Raw genomic sequence first — 17,566 nt, forward strand, 5'->3', positions numbered from 1 at the left:
ACAAATAGCTCTAGAATATTGGACAATTTTCGTATTACCGTCAACTACCAGACCAGGGTTGAAGACAATACGATATCTCGCATTCGTCACGGAAATATCTCAAGAGTTGATTTCCAATGATTGACCTAGCCTCGACTGGCTCGCATCAGGTTTTAAACAATTGACAGTGCATCTACGCTGAAATGCGAGACCGAGATCTCTCTCAACTTGGTGTCTACCGGACGATAGATGACTAAAGTAGCGGAGTTTGGGCAGCGGACTTTCAGTTTGGTGCAACATTGCCAGTCGTTGGATTTGTAATCCGTCCCTGAAGCCCATGCTTTGCCCCTCATCTGATGTGGTGGGCCGTGGGTGCGATCACCACCACACGGGGCGGGGACCCGGGCGGGGCCCTTGGAAGCGGCTCGCCCGGACGTGCGTCTCCTTTCACCGAAGCAAGCTCCGTGTCTGATTGGAGATGTTGGGGAGGGGGACCGTGTGGTTTTAGCGGGTGTTCCCTTGTCCGAGACAGAAATGGGACCTAATGCTGTGTGCTGATGGAGTATCAAGGTATCCTCTTTTCGGGAACGTATTCGGGAATGGAGACTGGATGCATGGAATCTAGAAGTATAAAGAAGAGCTTTAGGTCTCGGAAGTCTTGACGTCACTCGTCTGAATATTGGAGCTTCAATTCCTATACATTCAGGATTATTCTGCTCTTCAACAATCTGCTAAAATTTCAAGGATATCCAAATCTCATCCGAACATTAACACTATCTGATACGCTACTCCAACATCATTCATCAGCAAAGCACATCACCACCCAATATGAAGGAAGCCATCGTCAACCCCGACCTCTCCGTCGAAGTCAAGGACTCTCCCATCCCCGAACCAGGACCAGGCGAGCTCCTCATCAAAGTCGTCGTCTCCGGCACGAACCCAAAGGACTGGAAACTCCCCTTTTGGTTCCAAGCCGCCTCCAACTCGGGCGATGACGTAGCCGGCACAGTCGAGAAGGTCGGCGCCGAGGTCTACGAGTTCGACAAGGGCGACCGCGTCGCTGGGTTCCACATTATGCGCACCGCCAACGGCAGCTTCGCAGAGTACGCCATCGTCCCCGCCTACACCGCCTTCCACCTCCCTGCCAGCGTGTCCTACGAGGAGGCCGCGACGGTACCGCTGGCGGCGTATACCGCTGCCACGGCGCTGTTTCACTCGCTGGAGATCCCCTCGCCCTGGGACCGGAAGAGGGAGACCAAGTCACCTGTAGTCATTTACGGCGCCAGTACGGCGATTGGCGCGTTTGGTATTAAGCTTGCTAAGAAGGCGGGCGTGCACCCTCTCATCGCTATCGGAAGCAAGAACAGCGCCTTTGTAACACCTCTTCTGGAGGAGGGCAAGGGCGACGTCTTTTTGGATTACACGCAGTTCGAGTCGCAGGACGAGTTGGCGGAGAAGCTGAGGGAGGTCATCAAGGCGACCGGACAGCGGTCGTTCAGGGTCTTTGACACGGTCAGCGAGAAGGGGTCGTACCAGATGCTCAGCAAGGCCATCGCGGGCCCGCCTGAGGAGGGCACGGGGTTCAAGCCGCGGATCACGACGGTGTTGCCCGGAAACGATTTCAGCGACGTCGACCCCAGCGTCGAGGTTGTTGTCACGAGTGTCGGGTTCGTGCACGAGGAGGAGGGGCAGGGCAGGCTGTTTGGGTTGATCTGGGCGCGGGTGTTTGCGGAGGCTCTGAGGACTGGGTGGATGAAGGCGCACCCGTATGAGGTTGTCAATGGTCTCGAGGGCGTCAAGACTGCTCTCGACGGATTAAAGAATGGTACTGTCCGCGCCAAGAAGATGGTTATCCGTGTTGCGGACGGCAATTAAGTGACAAGACGTACGTCGTTGTGTAGTTGAGCGCATGCAGATTGAAAAAATGCTTGGCCAAATAAGGTGCTTACGGTTCGCGCCGAACGTTTTGCCACGTGGGATCGCAGATGATGACTGTCATTTAATTCTATCTTTGTTCTTCTTCCGCATTTTATCGGAGGATTCCCCAAAAGATGCGGCATGCTATCCCGAGTAGACGGACATTCCCCGTTAATTCCACCGTTCAGTCCCGATCAGAATAAGCAAATGCTGGCCTCCCTAACGCCTTTAGATTCGTAGCTTACATTCTAAAATCACGCCAAGAAACATAGAGAAATGATGGACTCTGGACGCGAAAGTCCCCGGAGCCAAAGGAATGAAATCGCCGAGAAGCTCGGCTGGGTCTCCGGGCCTCAGCTACGCCATGCCGACGTGAACGTCCTTGCCCTTGACACTCTTCCACTCCACAAACACCGAGCCGAGGATGGTCGCAGAGGCAGTCACAGCGCTCACTAGGAACGCCTGTGCCAGCGCGTCGCTGTAGGCATGCTCTACCGCAGGTAACAGGGATGGATCGATGATCCTGCGGATGCCTGTCACACCCGCGGCAATGACAACGTGGGGGTCAATGGTTGGAATGTACTCGACCAGGCTCTCTGTGAGCTTGTTGGTAAAGACCGTCTGACCGATGGCGACAAAGATGGCGCCGCCGACCGTTTGTGTGAAGATAATGATGGCGGTTCCCGTAGGAACATCGGCCATATCGAGGACCACCTGCACAGCCATCAGAGGCTGCTGCATGGCGGCGCCGACTCCAGCGCCGGCGAGGATTTGGTAGCCGATCCACATCGCGGAGGATGTGTTGGGGTTGAAGGTGGAGATGAGACCGTATCCGATTCCCATGAGGATCGAGCCGAGAATCATCCACGGGGTGTACAAGCCCCAAATAGTAACAGCGGCACCAGCAACGAGTGAGGCGATGATATTGCTGACTAACATGGGCAGGTTTCTGACTCCAGAGTTGACGGCGGAGACACCCTGGACGGACTGGAACCAGATGGGAAGGAAGTAAACGGACAAAAGGAATGCGGCGCCGGTGTTGAAGGCAAAGAAGGAGGATGACCAGACTGAGCGCTGCTTGAAGATACGCGGCGGGACTGTGGCGTTTTCCTGGCCGAGGTATTGCAAGTAGAGGAAACCCGCCATGCCGAAGCCGAAGATCAGGAAGAGAACAATGACGCGGGCAGAGGCCCAGGGGTACGTAACACCACCCCAGTGAAGGGCGAGAAGAAGACAGATGATGGCCGGCATGAATAGCATGTTTCCGAGAGGGTCCATCTGGATGAAGCGCGTACGCCATGTCTCCTGAGGAATGGAGCGAACCGGGTCAGGGAAGAAGAAGAGAATGACAAAGATGGTGACAGCTCCCTGTGCATGGCGTTAGCATGGTGGCATCGGAGAGAAGAGACCGAAATCAACTTACAATGGGCAGGTTAATGTAGAAACACCATCGCCATGTCAGACTATCAGTGAAGACACCACCTAGCAAAGGACCAGCAACGGACGAGATACCCCACATACTACCGACGGCACCGGTATAGATGGGACGTTTCTCAAGGGGCACACTGTAGGCGAGGATGATGAGTGCGCCGGCAAAAATGCCAGCTGACCCGACTCCAGCAATGGCACGGCCAATGATTAGGGCAATACTGTTGGGTGCAATGCCACAGATCAAGCTACCCAGCTCGAAGATGGCGATGGTGATGAGATACACCCACTTGATGCTGAAGAAGCTGTAAAACTTGCCAAAGAGTAGCTGAAGTGAGGCTGTTGTTAGGAGGTAGGCACTGCCATACCAGCCAACGTCTTCTAAGCTCTTGAACTCATCCGTGATCCGCGGGATGGCAGTGGCTATGATGGAGTTGTCTACGAGGCGGGGGTGGTTAGCTGTGGCTCTACGTTGTTGAATGCGTGTGCATGTATAGGGGGTCCCTTACCGAGAGCCATCAGAAACACACTGAAGCACAAGGCAGTAACAATCAGAGCCAGCTTCATCCCCTGGGGGTACTCGACGTTATCTTCAACGTTTATGATCTCGGCCTGTTCCGACTTGACAGAATGTATCCTTGATAGCTCGCTATATGGGACTGGAGGGAGCAGGATAGGGTCGATTCGTATATCTTGAAACGACGCGGCGGAGCTCGCAATGTCTTTTTCCATTTCATCGTAGTTTGAGCTCGAGTCACTCGGTGTTAGGGTTGACGCTCTTGACTGCAGGAAAGTCGGAGGAGCCATGAAGGACGGCACAGCGGCCTTCTGAGCGTCGAACATATTGGCGACGGCGACGACGACGACGACGATGACGATGACGACGAGATGGTCGAATGCTGTAGAGAGGGTTGAGAAGGCCTACAAGTGCCAGTGAAGTAGAGTCGGGTACTCGGGATGGAGGAGTGACACGATGCGGAAGGCAGGTGAGATGGCAACGCTACTCTGTTGATCTTGTTTGTTTATCCTGATGAGGAGACTGGAAAACAAGGATAGGGGAGAAGATCTCGGATTCTATATAGATCAAGTTACGTGTGTTGGGCGTGTCAGTCTTTGGGGACTCCGACCAGGCTCATGGCCTTGCCGAGGACCTGGATGCTGGAGTCGGAAGCAGACGGTGATGGTCGCTCTGGGAGAGTAGAGAGCGCAAGTCCCCGAGACACTTGTCTGGGCTCCCATGTCACACCGGCTTGCTTCCGGCAAGGGGAGGAGTGTAGAATATGAGGTAGCGCTGACTCTGACTCTGGCTGGCGAACGGGAGGCGGGAAGCGGACGCCAAGGATCTTTCTCTTGGTGTTGTACAAGAGACGGTACCCTGGGAGGGGGCCAGACGTTGTCTCAGATATCTTGGGGGCTCTTCTTCCATGCGCCGAACGGTGTGCTGTGTAAGCTGGAGCCATGCCTGGTGGCGTAGTCGGGATGATGATGATGACGAACCAGGACAAGATACAGTAAGTAGACGTTGGCCGGCAAGGCAACTCAGCAAGCGCCGGCACTGAGCATGCACACGGTACTCGGACTGGGGTAGGAGCATGTCATCCCCCCGTCGCACCTGAGACTAGGCAGTAAGGGCAGCGGAAGGACGAGATGCTCACACGGAATGGCGAAAGACGGGAGGCTCCAAGGCCAGAGACGGGTAGGGAGCGTCATCGGCGGGTTCCTACTAAACCCCGAGCCATTGGATGTTAGCAGATGGAGGTCAATCCAGCAGAGATGATACGATAAGAGACATTCAAGAGAGACGAGACGGATCAGGGTGAAAGACAGTTGGTCGATGATGGGATGGGCGAAGGCATCTCGAGGTCGCACCAGAAGGGCCTCAAGCTATGGGAAGTGGCGGCAGGCTGCTTCTTCTGCACGATACTGCAATCAGTTCGAGGGTCTTAGATGCCACTCACTTGATGCGTCTATCCTGTCGTTGAACTTTTGAATGCAAGTGCCCGAAAGATTGATCCATGGTTGTTGACGTGCAATTTGATGGATGTCAACGGCACCACGCAACGTCCTCCGTTTGCTCTGCGTCCATTTCCGGGAGTCGAGTACGTACCGCCGGGCGGTTTCGATCACGTGAAAACACCACGCGTTAGTCATCACTCATGTCAATGATGACTAAGGCAAGGGCACCTCCGTCTGCTCAACCAACTTCCTCTGTCAACGTCAACACAGCACAAACATCATCCAAACGCCAAACTCGAATCCTCAATCATTAGAATGTCTCGAAACTGCCCAGTGTCCTTCACCGGCGTATTCGAAAGACTCGCCAGGAAGCGAGAGACTACGCCGCATGGAACCAACACGAACAGGCCCTAGCGAAGTGGTTAGACCCAAGCGGCCAGACGGAGCCCCCCCAGTTCTCATTCGGCGGTGAGGCTTAGCATCACGGAGGGAGTCTTCCAAGGACCACAGCTACGCCCGCCCAGCTCTTGTCACTTGTCAGATCTGGTTGCACCACAGACTCGACACCCCAGATTGTTCAACCATTGGGAGAGTTTCCAGCGTTTTGGTTGCGACCGGGAGAACCCTCGCTGCCTTCGCGGGTCCGAAATGCCTGCCTGCCGCCCTGTTAACCCGACTTGGGTCGTTTGGGTCTCTGACTTGGGTTCTATTGTTTCTCAATGTGTCACCTTATTGTATGACAACTGTCTTCATCTCCTCTTCATGTCTTTCTGATTAATCCTGGCCCCTCGTTTGTTCCATCGGCGTTCTATGTCCTCTTGACTAGGGTCTATCCCTTGCCTGTCCTGTTATCACGCTGTCGATGGAGGACGTGGCCAGGCTCACACACCTCATACTGACGGCCATCAACTCGGCGACCCAACTGCTCGTCATAGAATGCCTCTTGTGCCTATTAAAGACAAGGGATCATGCCCATGAACACGATGACGCACGTGGCTCGAGATCGATGGGAGGTTACATCCACGACACCACGACACGCGCTTCTGCTACTGAGATGGGATCGGCGCTACGTTTCCTTTTGACACAAACGCGATGCTAACATGTTCATGCAGTCAGTCTGCTCAATGCCCATATTCAGACGATCTTACCTCGCCCTGTCCTTATCTTCCCGCGTGGGGCATAGTACTCGACATTCCCTCTACGCCGTTTCCCCCATAAGGCCGCGAGACACAACACCTCGATCGAGGCACACACCTCCAATGTTTGTGTTGTAATTTCGACATGTAACCGCTTTCCCGGCCCTTGCGCTCTGCCACGAGTCTTCACGCCGTCTCACTGCACCAACTTCATGCCATCAACTTTGACAAGCCTTTGCCGTGGATCAACTCGGCCTTAGGGTCCTTCACCAGCAAATCAACGATGCCTTTACGTCAAGATGCTGTTGTTGGCGGCCAGTATTACCGCGGTACCAGACTAGAAATGTCTCGGGAGTGAAAGACACCATTGGCGCCGCCACAAATTTTCAACATATTCCAGATCGTCTACATATCTTCTTTGAAAGCTGGCCTTTCGCTCTCTCGCCCCTATTCAGCACTAGCTCAACCCGCCCCCCTGTTCACAAAGCCGTTGACACCATGCGAGGATTCAGCCAGAGGCGCTTCGAAACAAGTGGCTGCCATCACTGCAGTGCTTTGCAGGCGCACCTGTCAAAACCACCGCCGAACCCATGCTCTGTCCACTTATTGCGGCTGATCTGAGACATGATCGAGCAATGTTTTCGGCGACAAGACGGTTCCAGAACTCGGCTCATTGCGGGCATTTAACGAGCAACCGCTGAAGAACAACAATATCGCCATCGACACCGACATCACCCACGGTTGCCGGCATGCCCGCCAGTGTCTTTGACTGACGAGCAAACAAATGATCCGATGAGGCAATGGCGGTCGCACTCCATCATGCGTGTGGAACACTCGGTCGTCTGTTGTAACCCCTAAATGCGGGTTGCACAGCGAGGTTTTACAAGCATTACTTGCAGCGCACACGGCCCACAGCGGTCTTATCTCTCCTCGCTTGAAGCGTTTGCCTGTGCTTCAGTCCATGTCTTTGAATGGCATATCCGGCCCGCTATCGTTTGTGTCAGCTACATACCGAGATCGAGGTTCTGGGCCATAGCCCAAGGAATATTTAATCGCTTCGGAGCTTGAATCTCGTTCAGGGTGTTACCGAACTCGCTTGCTCTACATGCTTGCTCTACATGCTTGCTCAGAGAAGAGCACATCGCGACCACCCACCTGTCTTATCCTCGTCAGTCGGAATGACTCCGTCGAGACAGGTTGGAAAATGACTAGCTTCTCGTCGCGTGAATTCTGGCATAGCCAGAATGGCCAGCTTCGTCTACAATGTCTATTTCTATGTGTCCGGCGTCAGGGGCCGACGGCTCCTTCGTCTACTCTATGTTCAGCCGCAGATACAACGCCGTGCTCCGCTTCTATTCATTAGTCTATGTCTCTTAACACTCTACTCTCAATCTCTCATGCAACTGTCATCTCAATTCAGGAGTCAACCCTGATTCGAGATGGACCGCCCGCACCCATTATTAGGACGTCTTCCTCGAGGCAGCTTGTATTATCCCATGTCATTTCGATACCCATCGATTCAAATCGCGAAATCAAAGAGTCTATATAGTTCAGTTCCATGTCCCCTTTGCCTGCAGGCTTGTCAAACTCCACCCGGATAACCTTCAGATTCGGCGACGCGAATGAAGATTCTTCGGCAAACCGTCTCAAATATTCCATGCAGCCTTGGTCGGCATGCAAGATCTCAAATCGACGAATGGATACCGGCAGGACTTCAGCCAAGCTCCATTCGTTATATGGGCCCATGCCGTCTTCCAAGGGAGCTGCTCGCGGGCCAGCGTCGATTGCAGCTTGGTCAAACCCAAGTTCCTCTAGATGCTCAAAAGTGCGAAAGGACCAAGCTATCCCACCAGCAGCAAGCGGCCAGGAGTCTTCCCTAGGTGGTCGTCTAGACACACAAGAAAGACGCAATTTCCGTAAATTCTGGCGAATCGGGTCAAGTGTCTGCAGCAGTTTCGACATGTCCCAGTATTCGATCCCCGAGTTGCCGTAAATTGCCTTTGCTGTGACCGCCAGCTCCTCCAGTTTTGGGCAGCACCTCACCAGCAGACTGAGGTCTTCGAAGCCTATCTCGCCCAGCGATAATCTTCGTAAGTTTGCCAACTTCAGAGTCCAAGGCTTGACGAGAGTCCACGGACTTTGACCGTCAAAGAGACTGCACTGCATTGAATAGAGGTCCTCGAGATTCGGCGCCGCGTTGAAGAGCGCAGAGGCTTCATAGATGTGATGATTCTTTCTGACGCCCCGGAGAGCAATCGCTCGTAATGCAGGGAAAGAAGCCCGGCTGTCCCTAATATGCTCATAATCCACAAAGCTATCTCGGGCCATCAAAAGCATAGCGACATTCGGCGATAGGATAATTGCCAGCTCTTCGAGCCAGTGGTGTATCTTCCGCCGCTGGATTCGCAACAACTTCTCTGGCTGGCCGGAAAATCCACTCCATATCTTCGTCTGGAGATAGCCTCTGCTTGGAGCGTGCCGTAGAGCACCAGCGTCTTCGGTCGCTTTGATGAGGAGGGGAGCTAGGTCTGGCGTGCACCCGCTGATCACATCGTTCTCTACCAGCTGGAGCGTTCTGGTGTGAGATGCCAGGTCTGGACGCTGTATGATGCTGCGCAAAAAGAGGGATAGCCTGTCGTCGTGAGCCTCGCCTTGTGAACGATGGCTAGACTGTGTTCCGATACCGCAATTGTGTCCTTCAGGTAACCCGCCCGTGGCATAGTCGTGGAAAAGGAACGGCTGAGTGACGGCACAAATACGTCGAGATACGCGACAAAGCCGCGATAGTGCCCTTTTGCTCAGTCGATAGTCGTCGGTTCCGGCGTCGGGGAACGTCTCTGGGTGTTGACAGTGGAAGCAGAGCAGGGAGCAGATTTGCTCCACAAGCTCGAGGGGCAGCGAAGCCATGTCCTCGTCGATGATCGTCGAGCTTGGCTAAGTCTACAGGCAGAGGCTGCGTGGGTACATCAACAATTTGACCGCTCAAGTTTCGCCATAATAAAAGCATGTGTGAGGTCGGCCATGGGCCGATCCAAGTGCGTAATTATATCTTGCGATAAGCATGCTCAAATTTTTTTCTTTCGAAATAAAATAAAAAATGCGTCCCGACGAGCGTGCTCGACGTGTACCGCAGGGATGCCAGCTTGACAAGGTTGACTTGTGTTGTCAAAAGTCTGCTGTTAATATACAGCTGCAGGTAATTACCGGCCCATTTCGCGGCGAACTTTGCCCTTCGCGGAGCCCTTGAGAATTAGCCATGTGATTTAAGCTTTTTCAATTACAAAGTGACCGCTTATTCGCGCAAACGCACTGCTCTCATCCCGGGTCTTCCGATGTGTGTTTATGCTCTGATCAACGGTTGAACGGCACTACGACGCCGGCGCCGGCGTTTTCGGAGGCCGTCCTAACGCCCCGCAACCTACGCGATGCATCTATGTTTCTCTAAATAAGGTACATAGGCTTGACCGAATGAAGGGATTCGCAGGAAATCAAGGTCGTGCGTGTTCCTCGGAGACAAATTTGAGGTTTTGACTCGACAATCTTGTCACCTTTATCGTAATTTATTTGCGTGTGTAATCAAGCGCACCTTAAGTACGTCTCTTGTCGACATGATCGTGTGAACTTGGAGATTGAAATGAATTCGTAAGTCTCCCTGGTATGCCGTTCCCCGGAAAGTTGCCTCAGCCGAGTGCCTATCCCGTACGGAGTGATCTTTGGCTCCCTAGGTAGACGCCGATCAGATATGTAGTGTTCTCTTACATATACCAATGGGATTCGCAGAAATTGGTTCATGGCTCTCAAGACTTACAAGCAGCAAACTTTGCAGAAAAGGCAATGAAGGAGAACCTGATAGAGTATTATTTTCCAACTTGGTCAATAGACCGGTCATCATGAATCAAGGAGGTAAGTGAGGCCTTGATCGAGCATAGATAACGATTTGTTTTGTCACTACTGGATCGTTCTCGAGAGACGGCTGTCATCGCATACCTGATCATTGATCAGGATATCAAAGACTGCGAGTCCGTTGTCAGCTTCGCCGCGCCAACTATTTGCCGCTGCATTGGTAGTCTGTATCGCGGTTTGAAATTCCATGCATACGAGCATGAGGCTGGAATCTTGGCAAAGATACCCTAGCCTAAGCACTGCCTCAGACCAAGATCTAAGATAAACGCGTACAAGTAATCGCGTACGATCTCCATGCTGTAGCGTATGTGACGTCAAGGCACCTCTTAAACCCTTGGTCAGTAATCTGGAACTCATGCAACTACTTAAAGCCCTGAGCCAAGCAATCGGGTTATGCATGCCACGCGGCAAGTTTAATGGTGTATGTTACGCGTAGCCGCCCTATGGGTATCGGGCTTAATCTCACCTGTAATACTGGATGAAGAATCCGGGGTGTGGAGTCCTTTGGCCATTGTCTTGAGTTGTTGTGGCGATGCAGATGGTATTTGAGCCTTATACGCGTATACAATGAAAGTGGAGTCCGCGTATAAGCTCACAGACAGTCGCCGAGCCATAACGAATACATGTAAACAAAAGTCGAAGAATAAACATAAAGAAATTGGTTCTTCTCATTGACTCTACAGATTTATATTTTGCATCGATTATCAGATCTACACGCGCATTTACCAACCCTCACCAACAGCCCGAAGCACGATCCTCCGCCCTTCCATCCCGCCGCGCAGCTACGAATATCTTGTCCTATCATCGCAAGCAAGACGGCATCTCGTCGCCATGGGGCTCCGCGATTTCCTTGACGGTCGATTCTTCGATACCAGATACAAGACCAAAGTTCATATTGCGCAAGTCGCCCTGATGGTACTGGCCATCACCCTGACCATCTGGCGTATGGCCATCCCAGTCCCGTTCACTCGCGGCAACATCATGGCCCTTACAATGGTGAGTTCTTCAAGACGAGGAAGATCTTCGAGCCCTCTCCCTCCACTTATCTCCTTCCTTTGGCGCAAACTTCCGTGTCAAAACTTGATATTGACGAACGAGGATACAGGGCTTCAAGTCTCTCATCATCATCGGTTACCAACTCCTGACAGCTCACAAGGAGCGCTTCAAGAAGTGGGCTTCGCTCAAGGCCAACGCTATCCTCAATACCCTCGAAATTCTATTTTGGTTCGTCGCCTTTGGTCTGTTGTGCCAGGCCAATGGAAGATTCTGCACGGGTGGTAGCTGTGCTCTTAGCTGGGTCGTGACTATCATCGTCATGGTGTTGATGTAGGATCCCCTTGCTTTCAACTGGTGGATTGAACCGACTTTCCTTGGAGTCCAAAGGCTAATGAAATTCGTACCAGTGTACTTGCCTTCCAGACATCAGTCGTGTCCATCAAGGACTACAAGTACTGGAAGAACTACGGCATCAACCGAGAGACGGAGACCCAGGCAGCGTACCCAAAGACTCAAGTATGAGATATCGGCTCTACAGTCTATGCGGGTAGCAACACTATAGGGATAGCCTGAATAGGCCACAGTTGAAGCGTTCCTGCACGGCGTGCTTATCTTTGCCTCGAAGTGGACTAGTGTGGGATGGAAGTCCGTTGTTAATTGTGGCTAGCCTGAAACTGTATTGATCGGAGGTGCAAAATACACGGAAGATGTTTCACGGCTGCGCCTAACATGGGGGGGAAGATGAGAATGCCGGTTAACACGGGGTTGGTTTTGTGGCCGGGGGGCTCGGCTGATCCGTACCATCGGGTCTTCTTAACATTAGCGATCATGTGCGGGGCCGATTCCCGGAGCAGGCATTGTTTTCCTATCCACAAGACAAGACCACTTCTCCGGAACTCGCCAATTCTTAACATTAGGGGAACGGAATTGAACTAGATAGGCGGGGTAACTCGCCCATGACTCAACCACAAAGGTCGCGTTTGATTTGGAGGAAATTTGATTCGTCTTGTTCCGTCCTTATCTACCCCGATTTTACCGTTCTTCCCCAGCCGACTCCGCGGCAGGACACTATTACGGGGTATTTATGTTCAGCATCATTCCCAACTATCACCAATTGGCGTGATTAAGACTTCGCCTATCACAACCAGTCAGTGTTATTTATCAGCGGCCACGACTAATACCATGTTACTGAATCCGCTCTTCGGGGCAGCCATCTTGGGAGCACTATCATTAGTGTACCTGGCACGTTGCTATTCTTCTCCATTATGGAATATTCCAGGACCAGCACTCTCAAAAGTCACCTCAGTCGTCTTGAGATGGCACGAATTCGGCGCCAAGCGAACGCTGTATATCCACTCTTTGCACTTGAGGTATGGTCCGGTAGTGCGAATCGCGCCAAACGAGGTCTCATACACGTCGTATGAGGCTGTCAAGGAGATTTACGGATCACTGGGAAGTGGTTATGACAAGCACCGCTTCTACAATCTCTTCAAGGTTTTCGGACGCAGGTAAGTGCCGCCATTTCATGGAAATTTTGTTCATGGTGCTGATGGTAAACTTCGTTTTTTAATTTAGAACGATGTTTTCAACTCTTGTGAAGGGCGATGTGAGTCGCCTCAACTGTCTCTTTAAGGCAACCTAGGTCTAATCATTGTACAGCACGCGAAGCGCAAACGTATCATCGCCGATCGCTATGCTAATAGCAATGTTGTGAAGCCCATGGCGCTGAGCGGTATTGAGAAGCGCGCCGAAGAGTTTGTAAAGCAGTGTGCGGATACAACAAGGAAAAGTGTTAATGTTTACGTAAGTTTACATCTTTGAAGAAGGAGACGCAGCAGTGAACTAAATATCGAATACCACTAACGCTCTTTCCTCTGGTCACCAGGTCAAACTTCATTCTTACGCTTGTGACTGCGTAACACACCATTTGTTCCACCCGTACGGAACAAATAGTCTTCAGGCACAGGAAGACACGGATATGATGGAACAAGTCACAACGGACGATAGTCTTCGAAGTGAGGTTGTCTGGTTTCAAGGAAAGTGACTGCTTACTGACCTTCAGCTCACCAGGTCGCCTTATTCAGCATCATTACCCAGTGTTCTACCAGTACTTCTCCAAGGTTCTTGACCTGTTTTTCGATCCACGAGCCACACCCCTTGCCAAGGACTTCGTTGTTGGTGCTACCTCTAGAATCGACCCTGCGCCCTTCACACTTCTAAGCCGCCTCCAAGACAAGAGGGAAAGCGGCAGCAGCGTCAACCAAATGGATGCCACTGATATCGCCGCGGAATGTACAGATCATATGGTAGCTGGAATCGATACAACCGGTGATTCTCTGTGTTTCTTAATGTGGGAACTATCACAGCCGGCATCTCTGGAGATTCAACGAAAGCTCCAGGAAGAGATTCGAGAAAACCCAGATGTCTCCTTTGATAAACTTTCTTACCTTGACGCCGTTGTTCAAGAAGGCCTCCGATGCTATCCCGCGATCCCAATGTCGCTGCCTCGGGTGATTCCGCCTGGAGGAAAGACAGTCGATGGATACTTTGTTTCTGAAGGTACCATCGTGAGCAGCCAAGCTTACTCAGTTCATCGCAACAATGATGCAGTGTTCCCCAACCCTGATACTTTCAGCCCGGATCGCTGGTTGTCTCCCACTGGCGAGGCCGAGAGGAAGAGACACATGTTTGCGTTTGCCCACGGAGGAAGAGGCTGTGTCGGAAAACAGTAAGAGCTTTCTACGACATTCCTACGGATTACAAATTGCGAGTTGGTACTAATATGGAACAGTCTTGCACTAGCAGAGATGAAAATTCTGCTTCGGGGTATATATGGACGGTATTCCTCTGAACCAGATCCTTCTATCACTCCTGAGAGCATGAGATCTCACGACCAAATTATTTCTGCCCGGCCATATGGACAAAAGTGTTTGTTGCGATTCATTCCCATCGTCAATGAGAAGGCCGTATGAGTGGCTATTGCTTTCTGGTCTTCCGAATTGATGTCAAAAAACATGCGTCGCTAGAAATAGTCTTAGAATAGACACTACAAGCATCACCTCGATGCAACCCAATATCCCAATGAACTTTCCCTAGTACGACTTGATCGTCCTCAATAAGATTCACCTCCATGCTGCACCGTTGTTTCGTTACCAAACAAGAATCATCCATTATCATTTCAAGTTCTTGATAAAAGTAAGTAGTGCCCGAGAGCCATTTTGGTTTGTGATTCTCTGAACGAATCACAATTCGTACGCAAACCACTCACCCCATCCAGTTGTCAAAACCCGAGGCGGGAGGCGGGGCTTTAATGCAACGGTTATGGCAAATTGACTTCCGATAATGGGATTCGGCTCTGAAGATCTTAGGGGCTTTGGCCACCTGAATCACACCGAGTCATTGTCGGCATTCCATGAGAACCTTATTCATCGTCGGCGATATTGCCATGGATGGCGTAAATTGCGCAGAATCACTGTCGATGCCTTTTTGCTCATGGCTGAAGTTCAACTTGAAGGATCGACTTGGTAATACTTAGTTAACAGAAACAACCCCATTGATATCTCGCGAGAAAGGTCAGAACCAGCGGTGAATGGCATGGTTTTGAAGGTACCTAGTCTATGAAGTGAAAAGCCTCCACTACGCAATTCCAACATAATATATCGCGCATTCAACGCGAATGCTACAGCCTACGGTCAGTTTTCCGAAATGGCTTTTCGACATTATTCATAATAATCAGTTGACGTGACGATGTGAAAGCTTGTCTCGGACGGAGAATTGCGCTCGCGAGGCCGGCGGACATAGCGGGCGCACGCAAAGGTTTTTGCAGTGAGTTCAGGCAATTTTACTCAGCCCACCTTGGTTGCGAACTAGTAAATTGGCATTTCTTTCTCCAGCTGTCACTCAGCCCTGGTCAATCAAAGCGTTGAACTCTAAGAGAGAGAATCTTGGCCCAATCCTTGCTCTGGGAGAGTGTTATCCACCGGACGGTCCGGGATGTAGGGTCTCTCGAAGCACACAAGCATGGCCAACATGCTGCAACTCAGGAACAATCACCTACAGGAACAGTGCAGTCTGGGTCGGATCAAGAATATGGGAATAATGCCCAACTCAACGTCGAAACTGTAGCACCCAATTGCTCTTACGGAGTCCGACTCCGACCTTGGACGCAGAAGATGTCCGTCTGTTGATGTGGAGCCCGCCATTCAGAGTTCGTGCTCTTTAATCAATTTGACTTCATTACCTCTTTGAGTCAAACTCTGCTTGGTGATTGGCCTTGGCTTCCAACTTTACCGGACCGCCGGGCTCAGTCGGCACCTTTCGCATTGTAATGCGGCATGTACGGAGTATGAATATATAGCTTCTATAGTCGCCACGTCTTAATAAAGCCAGTCTTGGACATAAGCAACTCTCAAGTCACTCCTTTGATCACCTAGTCATTCGTTTCCCACAACGTCTCTTTGCAATGCGTTCCCACCTTTTGTCGCTATGCGCTTTCAGCGCCGCATTAATTAGGGCTGCCCCATCCGGCCTCGGCTGCTACGATGAGTCCGCCTTCAAGCCCGAGGACATCATCCAGCGTGACGTTCTCGTCGTCGGAGGTGGAGCCACCGGAACATACGCCGCCGTCCGCCTTCGGGACCAGAACAAGACCGTCGCCGTCGTCGAGCGTGCCGACAAGCTCGGAGGTCACGTCAACACCTTCCGCGACCCCGCAACCGGCGCAACTATCGATTACGGCGTCCAGGCATTCATCCAGAATGACCAGACGACACAGTTCTTTGAGCGCTTCAACGTTCAGCTGAACGCATCTGCCCTATCTCCTTTCCCGAGCAAGATTGTCGACTTCAAGACCGGCTTTGTCGTCCCCAACGCCACCGCCGTCGACCCCAACACCCTTGTCGGACCTCTAGCGAGCTACCTCTTTGCCACCCTCAACTTTGACTTCTTGGCTGAGGGCGCTTACGATATCCCCGAGAACGTCCCCGAGGACCTGCTGCTGCCCTTCGGCCAGTTCGTTCAGAAGTACAACCTGACCGAGGTTGTCCAGGTCGTCTGGATCTTCGCCCACGGTGTCGGCAACCTTCTCGAGACCCCGACCCTCTATGTTTTGCAGAACTTTGGCCAGCCCCATCTTCTCGGCCTCTCTAGCGGCTACCTGTACGCACCTGGTGGCAACCAGCAGGTGTACGACAAGGCCGGCGCATTTCTCGGAAGCGATGTCCTGTACTCCAGCACTGTCGTTGCCTCTAAGCGCGCCGATGATGGCGTCAAGGCAGTCGTTGCCACCGCCACTGGCCGCAAGCTCATCAAGGCCAAGAAGCTCCTCATCACCATCCCACCTACCGTCCAGAACCTCGCCCCCTTCGATCTCGATGACTCTGAGACTTCCGTCTTCAACCAGTGGGAGAACGTCCCCTACTATGTTGGTGTCATCTCGGACACTGGTCTCCCTGAGTTGACCAACTTCCTCAACGTCGACATCACCGCTCCTGATGCCCTTCCTTCCAAGCCCTTCGTCTGGCGCCTGGAGACCGTCGGCGTTCCTGGCTACCAGACTGTCAAGGTCATCGGCGAGGCTGACTCGACCAAGGCCCAGGGCTTGGTCGCCGATGCCGTCCGTAAGGTCGGAGCTTCGTCCAACAGCACCTCTGCCACTGGTGGCGAGTTCGCCGCCTGGGAAGAGCACTCTAACCTCCAGCTTCACGTTTCTACAGAGGCTGTTAAGGCCGGTTTCTACCGCAACTTGTACGCTCTTCAGGGCAAGAGAAGCACATACTACACCGGCAACGCTTGGTGCTCTGACTACTCTCCCCTGCTTTGGCAATTCACCGAGAAGAGAATTCTCCCCTCCCTGTAAACGAGATTTTGTTCATAGAACAGCGTAATTAGTAATTTGACATATACCACTGCTGCGAACAACTACTTAGTCTGGTCGAGCCAGAAAATGCCAATCATCCGTCTTTGATGCTGTTGCCTGTCGACGTCCTTGCAGCCTAAGATAAGTTTTTGTAGCCTGTTCATTAGCAAGAATGTTTGTAACTTAAGCATCAGTGCCGTAACGTAGCTTTCTAAGTAAGCAGTGAGCGTGGGCAAGTGCGAAGACGTACATACACAATCGACTAGACAGTGGTCCCTTCCCATAATGACCTGTCGTTGCGACTTTCAAATTGAGTAGAGCAATGCCCCTGCACAATCCTTTATGAGGTAAAGAGTCTAAGGGCGAGACGTGGATGTTCCTGTCAGCCCAGCTT

The 17,566-nt window shown here is 52.0% G+C and overlaps 6 protein-coding genes across 6 annotated transcripts; 4 read left to right on the plus strand and 2 right to left on the minus strand.

Annotated features, from left to right (window-relative positions):
• The first annotated feature begins 659 nt into the window (after positions 1-659).
• On the plus strand, positions 660-1,966 carry BDP55DRAFT_677983 (alcohol dehydrogenase GroES-like domain-containing protein). The gene has a single exon (XM_060575950.1). It carries the CDS (start codon positions 808-810, stop codon positions 1,852-1,854), a length of 1,047 nt encoding a protein of 348 aa, XP_060424772.1. The 5' UTR covers positions 660-807; the 3' UTR covers positions 1,855-1,966.
• A 287-nt stretch (positions 1,967-2,253) lies between these two features.
• On the minus strand, positions 2,254-4,056 carry BDP55DRAFT_697341 (major facilitator superfamily transporter; the record flags this gene model as incomplete). Its single annotated transcript, XM_060577672.1, has 3 exons — positions 2,254-3,264; positions 3,320-3,762; positions 3,834-4,056. 3 exons carry the CDS (start codon positions 4,054-4,056, stop codon positions 2,254-2,256), a joined length of 1,677 nt encoding a protein of 558 aa, XP_060424773.1.
• Positions 4,057-7,832: 3,776 nt separating this feature from the next.
• On the minus strand, positions 7,833-9,323 carry BDP55DRAFT_636491 (uncharacterized protein; the record flags this gene model as incomplete). The annotated part of the gene is made up of 1 exon (XM_060572888.1): positions 7,833-9,323. The coding sequence occupies one exon, from the start codon at positions 9,321-9,323 to the stop codon at positions 7,833-7,835; it is 1,491 nt and encodes a 496-aa protein (XP_060424774.1).
• Positions 9,324-11,150: 1,827 nt separating this feature from the next.
• On the plus strand, positions 11,151-11,837 carry BDP55DRAFT_732867 (uncharacterized protein; the record flags this gene model as incomplete). Its single annotated transcript, XM_060580003.1, has 3 exons — positions 11,151-11,315; positions 11,425-11,645; positions 11,723-11,837. The coding sequence occupies 3 exons, from the start codon at positions 11,151-11,153 to the stop codon at positions 11,835-11,837; spliced, it is 501 nt and encodes a 166-aa protein (XP_060424775.1).
• Positions 11,838-12,497: 660 nt separating this feature from the next.
• Positions 12,498-14,287, plus strand: BDP55DRAFT_561860 (cytochrome P450; the record flags this gene model as incomplete). The annotated part of the gene is made up of 6 exons (XM_060570108.1): positions 12,498-12,823; positions 12,891-12,921; positions 12,975-13,118; positions 13,201-13,330; positions 13,386-14,043; positions 14,107-14,287. The coding sequence occupies 6 exons, from the start codon at positions 12,498-12,500 to the stop codon at positions 14,285-14,287; spliced, it is 1,470 nt and encodes a 489-aa protein (XP_060424776.1).
• A 1,381-nt stretch (positions 14,288-15,668) lies between these two features.
• Positions 15,669-17,229, plus strand: BDP55DRAFT_754787 (FAD dependent oxidoreductase). The gene has a single exon (XM_060580728.1). It carries the CDS (start codon positions 15,778-15,780, stop codon positions 17,170-17,172), a length of 1,395 nt encoding a protein of 464 aa, XP_060424777.1. The 5' UTR covers positions 15,669-15,777; the 3' UTR covers positions 17,173-17,229.
• Positions 17,230-17,566: the final 337 nt, after the last annotated feature.

This window comes from Colletotrichum godetiae (assembly GCF_030913485.1).
Source record: "Colletotrichum godetiae strain CBS 193.32 chromosome Unknown BDP55scaffold_54, whole genome shotgun sequence".
Lineage (NCBI taxonomy): Eukaryota > Fungi > Ascomycota > Sordariomycetes > Glomerellales > Glomerellaceae > Colletotrichum > Colletotrichum godetiae.

Excerpts from the sequence above, each read along its gene's own strand:
- BDP55DRAFT_677983 (XM_060575950.1), top strand. The coding sequence starts at position 808 with ATGAAGGAAGCCATCGTCAACCCCGACCTCTCCGTCGAAGTCAAGGAC.
- BDP55DRAFT_754787 (XM_060580728.1), top strand. The coding sequence starts at position 15,778 with ATGCGTTCCCACCTTTTGTCGCTATGCGCTTTCAGCGCCGCATTAATT.